Source organism: Gouania willdenowi, chromosome 5 (genome assembly GCF_900634775.1).
Source record: "Gouania willdenowi chromosome 5, fGouWil2.1, whole genome shotgun sequence".
In the NCBI taxonomy this organism is placed as follows: domain Eukaryota; kingdom Metazoa; phylum Chordata; class Actinopteri; order Blenniiformes; family Gobiesocidae; genus Gouania; species Gouania willdenowi.
Window position 1 is genome coordinate 21,628,163 of NC_041048.1, and position 12,796 is coordinate 21,640,958.

Sequence of the window (12,796 nt, forward strand, 5' to 3'; positions counted from 1 at the left end):
TACCAGTAAAAGCATGGCAGTCAAACTCTGTGTGGCTGTGAACCTTTACCAGGGTCCTGGATACCACTCACCCTCTCTGTGGATCAACCACAATGGCATGGGGTTCATCGATCATGCCGGAGATCAGAGTTTTACGGTGCTGTCCTCCGCTCAGCTGGGCCACCTCGATAACATCTCTACCAGAGTCGGTCCAGTACAAGTTTCCTGCCACCCAGTCTACTGCGATACCACGGGGCATCTTCAGATCAGGAATCTGAACCCACAAACAGAACAAGAACACCCGGAATGTCAAACTATTGACCGCAGCTAATTAGACAAATAATATCATACAAACTATCAGATGTGTAAAGAGTGTACTGTACTCAAGTATAAGCAATTCATACATAAAATACACAAGTACAAGTAAAAAGTAGCTCAATTAAATAGTACTCAAAGTAAAAGTTACTTTCACCCCGCCTTACTTTCAGCTCTGCTAACTATGAATCAAATTTAAAGATGTTTGGTATTTCTAGTTTATTTACAGTAGCAACCGGAGTAACGAAAACATGTTATTTCCCTTTTAAATGCCTCTACAGTGGTAAGAAACATGCAGTGGTGGATTTGCTGTTCCTTGGTTTTTGTGCAAAAATTCACAATATAAATTATTACGCATGATAATACCTCAAACAAAACTCTAACAGAAATATATAAAGGATGCAATTATGATACACTATAATAATGGTCACTAATTGTTAAAGCTAATTTTAGGAGATTATTTTAAGTTGTATAAAGGTTTGATTAGACTCCAGCTCAATATTAAAGATTGTGGGTGAAGGAATTGGTAAAAAGTTTATTGGCTGCCTTGTTTTGGAAATTGCCTTGAACGTTCATCATAAACACAGACATCTTCTTGCCCTTATTGTTTGTCAGAGCTCTGCTCATGAGTCTGACCTGCTTCACCTGTGTCTTCCAGCTGCTACTAGTTAATCCGTCAACTTCAGATGTATTCAGACTGTGCTTCTCCAGTGTTACTGGACTGGGCAGCCTTCTTCTGAGTGATCTCAGCTCTATATATGTTTCCCAGACTTTGGCAGTTGCTATGTGTACTGACTTTACATTGAATTAACTGCACAATACGGCTGCTTACATTTGGCAACCCTCTGTTTTCGATTGTCTTCCTGTTATCAAGACCTCAGTTTATCAGTCCCCTTTGTATTCCTGCTTTGTGTGGTTTGGGTCCTAAATCAACAAAAACAATATTTTACAGCAGAGGTGCCAAAGTCTAGTCCTGGAGAGCCCCTGTCCTGCATGTTTGAGATGAGTCCCTGCTACAATATTCCTGAATCTAATAGTGGTGCCATCATGCATTTCTGTAAGTAGTTTGATAAGAAGCTACCCTATACAGTCAGCTGTGGTGGACCAGGGTAGGCTTTAGAACATGCAGAACAGGGGCTGTCCAGGACCGGACACAGGCTCCCACGGTGTGATTAAATGAAATGGCTTTGAGGTTTAAATGTACAGGCTAGTTTGGTTTAAAACCTGAGATGATCATTAGACTTATTTTTGGATAAATATCTAATTTTGGATTTTGTACGCTGCTTTAAAGCCTGTTTTTTGAATTGGGATGATACGAAGCAAATAACACTTGTTTATGCATGATGCATTGATTAGTTTAATCATTGCACATATTTATTGTAAGCCTGTCTGATTTAAAGGGCAAAAACAAAGAAAACATGAAACATTTTGTTTAAATGAGTAACGTCAGACTTTTACCTCAAGGTTAGTGATGCCTGTGTCGCTCTGGGGTCGGTCACGGTCATTGTTGAGGGTAGCGGTGGAGGACGGCAGATCATAGGTAGAAATGCGGCCCGTGTGCCAGTTTGTCCAGTACATCCGGTTCATTTTGACATGAAGGTCCATGGCATCGATGCGAACATTAGCATCACCCTGAAAGACCTGTTCATAGCGCCAGTTTGGCATGGAAGGGTCCAGACTGCGGATTTCATTGTCGTCAGCAATATAGAGCACTTGCCTTTGAGCTGGGGATGCACCAGGACATGATGTCTCAGTATAAGAAAGCAGAAAAGTGAATAGATGCAGGTATACAGCAGTGGTGTTGGTTAGTACAGTGTTTCTCAAATGGTGGATACGTGTACATAATAAAATAATTATGCATTGCATTAAAAATATGAGGTTTTATAATATTTAATTTTGTTGAAATTGATAACCATATTGGATGTCATAACTCACAGCCTTTTCCTAAATGTCCCAAATCTAAGAACTTAGATGTATACATAAAAAAATATTATCACATCAGAATATAAAATTACTGACTATCTTAAACGGTTTCTAAGAAAAGCGGTCCCCTTTAAAGATACCTCAAACGTCGTAAAGAAAAGCGGCACAAGGGCAAAAACTCCGGAAAAAATATTTGCCCACTTCTCATTTTCGAGCTCCATCAAGGTATTGATACCCTGAAGCCACACAACAAATTTGGTTATCCTATCTTAAATGGTTTCTAAGAAAAACTGTCCTCTTTGAAGATTCCTCAAACAGAGTCCAAAAAACAGAACAGGGGCAATAACTCCGGAAAAAATAAATTGCACGCTTCTCATTTTTGAACTCCATCAAGGTATTGATACCCTGAAGCCACACACCATATTTGGTTATCCTATCTTAAACAGTTTCTGAGAAAAGCTGTCCCCTTAAATTCGGACGGACGGACGGAGCTCAAACCTATATCCCCCTTCTGCACTGTTGTGGCGCGGGATAATAATGATATAAATGATCTTGGCGGGAGATGACGACTGGAAATGATATAAAGACTATCAAATCTATTCAGGAGGCACTAAATACTGTTTCATTCCATTTATTTACAAAATGAGATTCATTAAAATGTGTGTTATAATTCATTCTATCATTATGCTCTACAGTTGTTTTTTCAAAGTATTTTGAGCAAAACGTAGTATGACTGTCACACAAAGGGGGTACTTGAGCCAAAGAAGTTTGAGAACCACTGGGTTAGTGTACTCACTGTCAGCCTTGCAGGTGTCATTGATTCTGGTGAAGTACTTGTGACAGCTGCACTTGTACGAGCCCTTGGTGTTGTTGCAGATGTGGGAACACACACCAAATTGCTTGCACTCGTTCTTGTCTATAAGATGCACCCAGAGCACAAAACACACACAAATCTCACATGATTAATGTCCGTGTGCACTCACAGCAACACAGCATCTCCAACGTGTACCTTCACATCGGTTACGTCCGGCGGACTGGAAGCCAGGTTTGCATGAACAGAAGGTGTCAGTGCCGTTCACCACACAGTGGGCTTCATCCCCGCTTCCACACACCGTCCTGTTACTGCGACAGTCGTTCAATGCTGTGTCTGCAGATAAGTGAATGGGAAACATGAAGCAGTGCTGACGAATACGCAGACGCAGTTTCACTTACGGCTGTCAATTTAATGCGTTAATTGCCATTAATTAATTACAGGAAAAAATGCAGGTAATCGCTTTTTGTTTGCACTCAAAACAGCGCGGAACCGTTCTCATTTCAAGAGTTCCTGGTAAACCCAAAATACTGATGCACAGACTACAATACAAGAAAGGAGACGGCTGAGCTTTTTAGCTTAGTTGGCGTTAATTTTAGCTTATAAAAACACTGGATGAAAACAAAAGCCCAGTTGTGTGCAATTTTGCAAGAAAAAGTTTTCAGATCATCGGAGCTTTGCAGCCCACGCTACCGCCTCAATGCTAAATATGTAGCAGCTACCACGGAAACTTGGACAGCGTTAGCTGCAACATGCTCCGAACACGCCGTGTCTCCAATCCACACGAGACAAGATGACAGGGTTCAGAACCAGAATGAATAAGTCCATGACTGACAAATGAACAAACTCAATGGACAAATATTATTATCTGAAGGAGAGAAAAAGCAACAAGTTTGGTTTTCAATAATTGAATTGCTGTTCTTACTGTTTATGATGAGCTAACTTATAGCACTACATATAGACCTGATGGTTGATTTCATTTTGTATTTTCTATAGGAGATTCCCATATTCCCCTGCTGGTCAAAACTAAAGGTGGTAGGCAGCCCTTGGTACTAGTCTCAAATATAACGAAAGGTAATTAGCATCTGTTCAAATCTGTTAAAAACAATAAATGAATGTTATATATCAATCGCTTGATCTGCCACAGTAATGCAATTAATTTATGAAAATACATCAAGTTGAGAGCTTTCTCAGCAATTTTGAGGTGAGCTTGAAAAAAGAGATTCATTAGATTAATAAATTACAGAGCACAATGAATTAATCGCACAATTTTTTTTTATCTCTTGACAGCACTAGTGTCACTACACACCTTTCTTGTTGCAGTCCATTTCATCAGAGCCGTAGTCCTCGCAGTCATTGAAGTAGTTGCACCTCAGCATGGAGCTGATGCAACGACCATTGGCACACTGAAACCTGTCTTTCTGACATGCGAGCGGTACATGAGGCACTTTGGGAGGAGAAGAGACGATCGGTCTGAATCAGTTGAACACAAAGTCTACCTCTCACTGCGGTGGAAGCTCTAAATGACTTACAGCAGTTGAGTTCATCGCTGTTGTCTCCACAGTTGTCCACACCGTCACAGCGCCTCGACAGCGGCAGACACACGCGGTCATTGTGACAGCGGAACTGCCTTTTGGGAGGACACTGGAATTTACCTACAAGACACCAGGAACACTGGTCAGATGTTTAAAGATAAGGAAAAGCATCAAACTGCCAGATAAGGTCATGTGTGATACTCACCACATTCCTCAGGGTTCTCATCAGAGTTATCTCCACAATCATCCTCCCCATCACACTTCCAGCCCAGAGGTTTACAGAGCGTGTTATTGCACTGAAACTCATCCAGAGGGCAGTGTCTACCCACTGTGACAAAAACCAGTGAGAAAGGGTATGACTAAATTACGAGGACTGCTCTAATTTAGATACTTCTGCACGAAATCAACTGGAAAACCATATGGTAATCCTCTTACCGCCACTTTCACATTTTTCCTCATCACTGCCATCCAGACAGTCCGGATCCTCATCACAGCGCCAACGAATAGGAATGCAGTGGCCGTTTTTGCACTGGAACTGATCACTGTCACACCTCACATCACAGCCGTTCTAAACCAAGAGATAAAAACCCTTTCATTCGTAGCCTTGTGTCACATTTTAAAGAGGAATGTGAAATCGTCTCTGAGAGGATACCTCATCCGAGCCGTCGGCACAGTCGTGATCTCCATCGCACTTCCAGCGGCCTGCAATGCAGCGACCATTTGTGCAGGCGAACTCGCTCTCCGAGCACTGGCGTGGCACTGATGAAAGAGGGAAACATTGCTCAGAGGAGTGAGAGGAGACGACTGGGTAGGAGCAGAAGTGACGGGCAAGGAGGAAGATAAGGCGCACAGAGGCGGAGATTAGAGGGGAAAATTGGGGATCAAAGCAAACTGAGAGGAATCAGGATGGAGCACTGGGCAAAGAGGTGGGAATGGCACATACTGCTTTCAGAGGGGCTGTAATACCTCACTTGATAAAAAAACAACAAAGCAAGAAGGTCACAGAGTCAAAAAAACAAGCTGGGAGACACGCAAAGTGGGCAGGTGTGGTTGATCTGAAACCTTAGCACACCTACCTGCAGCTAACAGCAACTGGCCAGTGTAGAATGCAAAACAGACATGAGATGATGTGAGATGTGTACATGGACACAGAAGTCATTACTCAACCATGCACGTGTAACAGTTAACAGACATGGTGTTGATCCCAGGAGCTACAGGAGGTCAATAACATCATAAATGAGTGAGCTGCAATCAGTGGAGCCCTACCACACTTGTCTTCATCAGAGTTATCGCCACAGTCATTGTCGTAGTCGCACTGCCAACGACCAGGCACGCAGCGGTTGTTCTTACAGCGGAACTGGTACGGCTCACAGGTCCGCTCGTCTGTGCAGGAACCAAACCCATTTAGCACAGATAGGGTTTCATCAACACCCCCTCTTCCTCTCCTTCTTCTGCAACCCAGACTTACCACATTCTTCCTTGGGTTCATCCGAAGCGTCGCCACAGTCATCCTCTCCGTCACACTTCCAGCGTGCTGGGATGCAGCGCCCGGAGTCTTTGCAGCGGAACTCATCCACTCCACACGTCATTTGAGCTATGACAGAGAGGATTTAATGGATTTGACTTCCTCCAAGACTAGTATGAAAATACAAGGATTCACCCTGCGGCAATATATGATGCACTTCATATTCATCCCATGGGGGAAATATGCTTAAATTTAAATGCTGATTAGTTTTACAAATGACTGGAGGGAACACCAAAAACAAAGCTAACCCTGTTTTACTCTTGCTCACATTCAGGACTCTGTAAAATAACAAGGGCCTGATTTGGACCAGTCAAACATAAAAAGCTTGGACTACTTGAAGAGCATTGTCATTTTATCTTAAATCCTGGCTTCAAGTCCATCAATTCTGAGCATTGTAGGGGATATCTTATGTTTAGACTGCAGGCTGATATTCAACCTGTATCCGTTCTGTTAAAGACAGTTGAACAGCCCAAATCCTATTTGTTTAAATCTAACCCAGGCCACTTTTATATGTGCTTCTAAATCCATGTATCTGATATTTTGCAATGCGACATCTGTCTGAGTGGCAGGGTTGCATTCTATCCGACCTTTACATCAATGGGAATGCAACAAACATAATTATGCATCCCAAGAGGAGCAGCAGGGGGGAAAAATAGTATTAGTGCCACACACGCCGAGACGAGATGCCTCCATATTTGCTTCCGTAAACACAGTGCATGTTTGTTGTCGCATAGTAAAGCAGGACCTCTTTTACGCATGTGGGTCACTTCAACTGATACAAGTAGAAGACGCATTTAATGTGTATCTTGAAGACATTAAGACCTGCTGTGTGAACGTTGCCTACATTGTTTACATGACGAAGAATACAACCTAGCGCCCTTCAAGCATTTGTTCAGACAAATATCAATTTTCTTCTATGTTACATCATAGTTAGGATAACTTTTTGCGGTTGGAGAACAGGTGAACACTTTCTGAAGTTGACATGTACGTGTTAAACATTTAATGTCTCCACATAAAGTGATGCCACATTTTTGCTTTTCCATTTTTTGTCACAGGTGGAAAAATTGTCAGCTGATTATGTGCGACGTATGAAATAAGATTAAATAAGACTAATTATCTTGCAAATTATTTCATAAATGTTCATTGTGTTTCATGAAATTAATTAACTCTACTATCAGAACCATTGGAAGCCTTTAACCTCATAAAAACAGTTGGAGTTGGGTTAATGGAGCACTTCCTTGAGTAATCACAACATCACAGTTCATCGTGTCGACATGTCGACCTCCAAAAGCGTCCGTTTAAAGTGTTTTTTTTATTGCATATGCAGCTTCTGAATCCCCTCTAATTTCTACAAGTAAAGGTTACATTTAATAGTCTTTTACGTCCATCCAAAAGAAACAAATCTAAACCTACAGAAGAAGCAGTAATGAAAATCTTTGTCTTACTGCAGTTGGCCGGCTCATCAGATTCATCGCCACAGTCGTTGTCTCTGTCACACACCCACACCCGGGGTATGCAGCGCTTAGTGACGGCACACTGGAACTGGTTGGGGGCGCACGTCACTTCCGCTGCGGATGAGAGAAAGATCTGTTGTAAGTTTCACAACGTGAGCTCTTGCCACAAATTACATTTGTAATCGTTCTATTTGTCATATCCTCGCATTCACTGAGGTGATAAACGGGCAAGTTTGACCTTACGATGGTACAGCAGGGACAGCTCATCTAATCTTAGAAATAAAGAGGGAAATTCTTCTGCAAATGTCACCGCAGAAACGTTTCATGCTATTGGAAAGGTTAATATGGGCAGGGATCATGTCACATCCTTCAAAGTGCTCAACAAAGTACAAAGCTCTAATATATATATATATATATATATATATATGTATGTTGGGGGTTAGCGTTAGTCGTACTGAAGCACCGATAAAGATGTTTCCCAACCAACCAAGGCTAATGATTATCATGCCTCTCTAGATATAAATGATTTCCTAGTGATTCTGGAAAGGTGAGGCCCAGATGACTTACGACAGTCTTTCTCATCCTCTCCATCCCCACAGTTGTCTTGCCCATTGCAGCGGAAGATTCCTGGGATACAGCGACTGGGGTGCGTGCATTTGAACTGACTTGGCAGGCAAACGTGGATGTCTGATTGAAAAGGTACAAAGAGTAAGTAACAAATGAAAGCTTTACATTTCAAAATGTGACAGAGTAAATAACTCTTCTAAGCACCGCAGTTGGCTTCATCTGAGTTGTCTTGGCAGTCGTTGTCTCCATCACAGATGTAAGCTGGGTTGGTACAGATCCCAGTGCCGCACTGGAACTGGCCTGGTCTACATTTGAACTCAGCTACAAAAACAGTCAACATACAGTGTTGATTAGAATGACTGTGGAAATGCTGCAAAATCACAGATATGAGCGGTTGGGTGAACCTACGGCAGGCTGCAGGCTCATCAGAGCGATCCCCACAATCATCCTCTGTGTCACACTTCCACCAAAATGGAATGCACTTGTCATTTTTACACACAAACTGAAAGACAAAAAAACAAGTTTCAACCAGAGGTGTAAACAGTACTGATATGTCCAACTCAAGTAGAAGTACTATTACTCGATTGAAATTGTACTCAAGTGCAAGTACAAGTAAGTCATACATAAAATATTCAAGTAAACGTAAAAAGTAGGTCAATTAAATAGTACTTAAAATAAAAGTTACTATAGTTACTATAGTTACTATCACCCCCCTTGTTTATTTTTGGTAATAAATCTTGCCATACAGTAAACATCTCATGTATAAACTTAAAAAGGAAGAAACCAAGTCTTGCACAAGTGCAACTAAATGGATTTTCCACAAATGTATCTGTATAAAAAGTTTGTCAAAATGTACTATTGTTTTTTTAAATAAAATAACACCAATACATTTAATTAAAAAAAAAAACAATTCTAATTATAGCTACATTTATGAACTCTAGAACTGAGAAAATAACCGGCAGTCAATGCTGTTTTGGCGCAGTGCATTACATTTAATCTGGTTGGTCGGCTATGATGTGATGCATTTGATTGTTGTCTGGTCATTTCATTTTTTTGGAGTTTCACAATGTCCCTTGATCATTTCAAAACCAAAAATAATAATTTACTAAGTAACGGTTGGGTGTAGAAATGTAACTAATCACTTTACTTCTTTTAAATTGTACTTAAGTACAAGTAAAATTACTAGTTTAGAAATATACTCAAAAAGTACAAGTACCCATAAAAGCAACTCAATTACAGTAATGTGAGTACTTGAAAACCGTTAATTTCTACCAGGTTTGAATGAATTCAGGTTTAATCTAAAGTTAGTATCTCTTCAACTTGACCAATACAAGCTTACCTGACTTGCTGTACAATTGGACAAACACTGTTTGCCATCAGCTGCCAGGTAAAAATTGGTGGGACAAGCACATTTGTAGCCCCCTCCGGGCGAGAGCAAACACAAGTTACTGCAGCCTCCGTTGTTGAGTTGGCATGGATGGTCTTCAACTGGAACAAAAGACCAACAACACAGGTGGTTTAAAAACAACAGAGAGACACCAGAATGTAGATTGTAGCCCTGAAGCAGGCTGAGCATTCAGACCTTCAGGCTGACGGTACGGGTGATAAATGTGAATGTCCATTGGTCTGTGAAGAGTACTGATCAGCGTGGTTTTCTTGGTCCCTTGTGTTTTATGAGCTCTGCTGATCGACTTGGTTTCCCAGTCCGTCAGTAATGTATTCTTCAATAGCGTCATGGCAAAGATGTGAGGGATATCCTGAGTCAGAACTTTCAGGGTACAGGAAACAACACAGACAGGGTTAGTGGTGACAACTGGTAAAGCACAGCCTAACTGTTTGCATTTGGTGACCCTGTGGTACCTATGTGTCTGTTGGTTCCATCAAGACTTGCGAATGAGATGTAGTCCTCCCGGGCGTCGGCCCAGTAGATGCGATCATTAACAAAATCCAGCGTCAGGCCATTGGGCCAGGTAATCTTATCCTCCACTATGACACTCCTGTTGGTGCCATCCATCCCAATCCTTCCAATGTGAGGGGTGTCACCCCAGTCGGACCAGTACAAGTACCTGTCAGGGATGTCATGTATTAGTCATTCACAACAGTTTCACATCTACTTAGTAAAAAGTCTGTGGCTTAACTGATGGTAAGTTCACACCAAACGCGTTTCGGGCGTCAAAACCGTGACTCACACCCCTAGTTGGACGCTTGTGCTCATTGAATCAGATGCTTGTCAACAGCGCTGAAGATGTTCTGGACGCGTATCCAAACAAGTTGGGAAGAGAGCACGTTTCGGGGAGGGGCTTCTCTGTTGCCGGTGGTGTTCATACAATGGATGATATTGTGGCGATCAGTTATGTTCATAATTCACCCAGTGACTGTGAAGTGGTGGGGAACATTATTGTGTTGAGAAGGTGGTGTTTCTGGTCGTATGTATTTTGGTGTGACTCAGTGTGTGCACTGTGATGTTAAAGGGCTATAGAGAAGTGTGGTGAATGGAGAAAAGTTTGGAGTTCCTTGCTGAACACGCCGTCCGTTCATCGGCTTGGCTTTATTTGTGCCTCGCCGCCGTTTCTGGATTCACCAGAGCTGTGCTTAGACAAGAGTCCGTGCCCAGTTTGACGACCTGCTGACCTGCATCGGCGCTCGCATCTCCTACCAGGACACCAACGACAGGCGCTCTATTCCAGCAGAAGAGCACCTGTCCATCTGTCTCCGCCTCCGGTTAAGTGGTTTTTCTTCTTCTCATTATTCTGAATACATCATAGTTGGGGAAAGCTCCTGATTGGTCGACGCGCCACGATATGCCCCAAAAGTTCAACAATCCCAACTCCAGCGTCGGCCGCGTTGGAGGCGCGGGACGCGTGTCCAAAAGTTTCAAAACGCACCGCACAGGAGGCGACGCCGACGCTCCCTGGAAGAGCGTCCACCATACATTGTGAATGTACTACACGTGACGCTTTTGACACTTTCGACGCATTTGGTGTGAATTCGCCATAATGCTCACAAAAGCAGGAGTGCCAATCTTTCAAAAATAAAATACCAGTAATGCATGTGAATGTACAACTAATTTTTTTTTCCTTCTTCATTCTTTTGTTGCACCCAATTGTTTATGGCCTTAAACTGTAAAAAAAAAAAAAAAAAAAATTAATTTAGTAAAGCAATACCAAATATATCACCAAGACTGTGGTGTGATGCTGCAAGGAATGCTGGGAAATCTCCATGTGAACTAGTTGATTGGAAGCCATCAGTTAAAATTCAGCAGTTAAATGAAATGTATTTGATAATAAAATCATTAAAGGTCAAAGTGATTTAGATTCGTCCACCTTCAAAGGGTGTCCTGCGGCAATGTTTATCAAAGATTTCTTAAAGCTATTTTTGTGGATTTATTTAGTTATTCAATTTATCACATAAAAAAAAGAAAAACATGTCTCACAGTCTTAGCACACCTTTAATTTAGACACATCTGTGACATGGGCACTGATTGGCCCAACAGACTTTAATACCTGTATATGCATACAGTAATATTTGGGGTTTTTAGTTTCTGTCACATATTTCTAGAAGCAAATCAGCTTTTCCTGGTTTTCTCCTTAAAGGTTTACTTGTCTGACCCTTACCCATAGCGCACATCCACAGCTACAGCCCGTGGCTCCTTCAGGCCACTGTTGACTAGAACGGTCCGATACGCTCCATTCAGCTTTGACACCTCAATGGTATCCCGCCCCTTATCACACCAGTACAGGTTTCCTCCTACCCAGTCCACTGCCAAACCATCTGGGTTGCTGAGCGATGTGCGGTGCAGGACCTGGCGGAAAAAACAAAGCAGGCAAAGGGTAATTTAATCTGTGCTTTACCAATGCAGTGAAAAAACAAATCTTTGCATTGCACCGCCATGTACTGACATGAACATCACTGCCGTTGATGTACATGCGTCGTATCATGCTGCCCTGAGTGGTGACATCTGTCCAGTAAATCCTCTGCTGGCGATAGTCAAAGTCCAGAGCTACGGCGTTGTTCAAACCCTGTCAAAGCATCAATGATGATTATTAAAAGATTTATAGACACTCCAGCAGGATGATCGGCATGGTAAGTTACAAGGATGTCAAACACAACAGTAAAGTGCATGGGAGGGTCTTGCCTGTTTAAGCAGCGGTAGTTGGACCGTCCAAGTTCAGTTCCTCAGGTAATAACGGTTGGCAAAGATCAGGAAGGGCTTTTCATCTGCAGGGAGGCAGACATCATTTGTGAGTGGATCCAACCTAAAGTTGAAGTAGTGGGAGCTAATCTCCCATGTTGGTGCTTACCAGAGGTAGATTTGCATATGGTGGGGTTCTCCGGGCTGAGCTGGAAGCCGCTAACACACAAACAGTGGAAACTGCCATGTGTGTTGATGCACCGCTGCGTGCACGGATAAGACGTTGTGCATTCATCGATGTCAACGCACGTCTTTCCATCATCCTTTAGACGGAAGCCTGGGTGGCATCGACACTGTGAGACGGAGAAGCAAAGCCACATGCGTTACTGAAGAGGTCTGGAGGTTGTTGTGTATGAATAAGTGCTTGTAATACGATACATAATATGTTCATACATGCATTTATGAATATTACTATCTCACTTTGAGTCTTTTGCTGAGCTGTTAATATAAAATATGAGTCCTCTCATTCCATCTGATGTCACCTTATCTCATCTC

At 42.2% G+C, this 12,796-nt stretch overlaps 1 protein-coding gene across 1 annotated transcript in view; it reads right to left on the bottom strand.

Moving 5' to 3' along the window:
* LOC114463209 (low-density lipoprotein receptor-related protein 1-like) overlaps window positions 1-12,796 on the bottom strand; it is a 153,196-nt gene that overhangs the window by 12,532 nt on the left and 127,868 nt on the right. Inside the window, 22 exon segments of the mRNA XM_028446583.1 lie at window positions 72-253; window positions 1,753-2,018; window positions 3,014-3,133; window positions 3,227-3,364; window positions 4,338-4,475; window positions 4,561-4,683; window positions 4,769-4,891; window positions 4,999-5,131; window positions 5,216-5,322; window positions 5,830-5,946; window positions 6,032-6,157; window positions 7,534-7,656; window positions 8,110-8,229; window positions 8,314-8,430; window positions 8,518-8,611; window positions 9,449-9,597; window positions 9,692-9,877; window positions 9,970-10,175; window positions 11,724-11,911; window positions 12,009-12,128; window positions 12,245-12,327; window positions 12,411-12,594. Of these exon segments, the coding sequence (XP_028302384.1) occupies window positions 72-253; window positions 1,753-2,018; window positions 3,014-3,133; window positions 3,227-3,364; window positions 4,338-4,475; window positions 4,561-4,683; window positions 4,769-4,891; window positions 4,999-5,131; window positions 5,216-5,322; window positions 5,830-5,946; window positions 6,032-6,157; window positions 7,534-7,656; window positions 8,110-8,229; window positions 8,314-8,430; window positions 8,518-8,611; window positions 9,449-9,597; window positions 9,692-9,877; window positions 9,970-10,175; window positions 11,724-11,911; window positions 12,009-12,128; window positions 12,245-12,327; window positions 12,411-12,594 (3,143 nt within the window).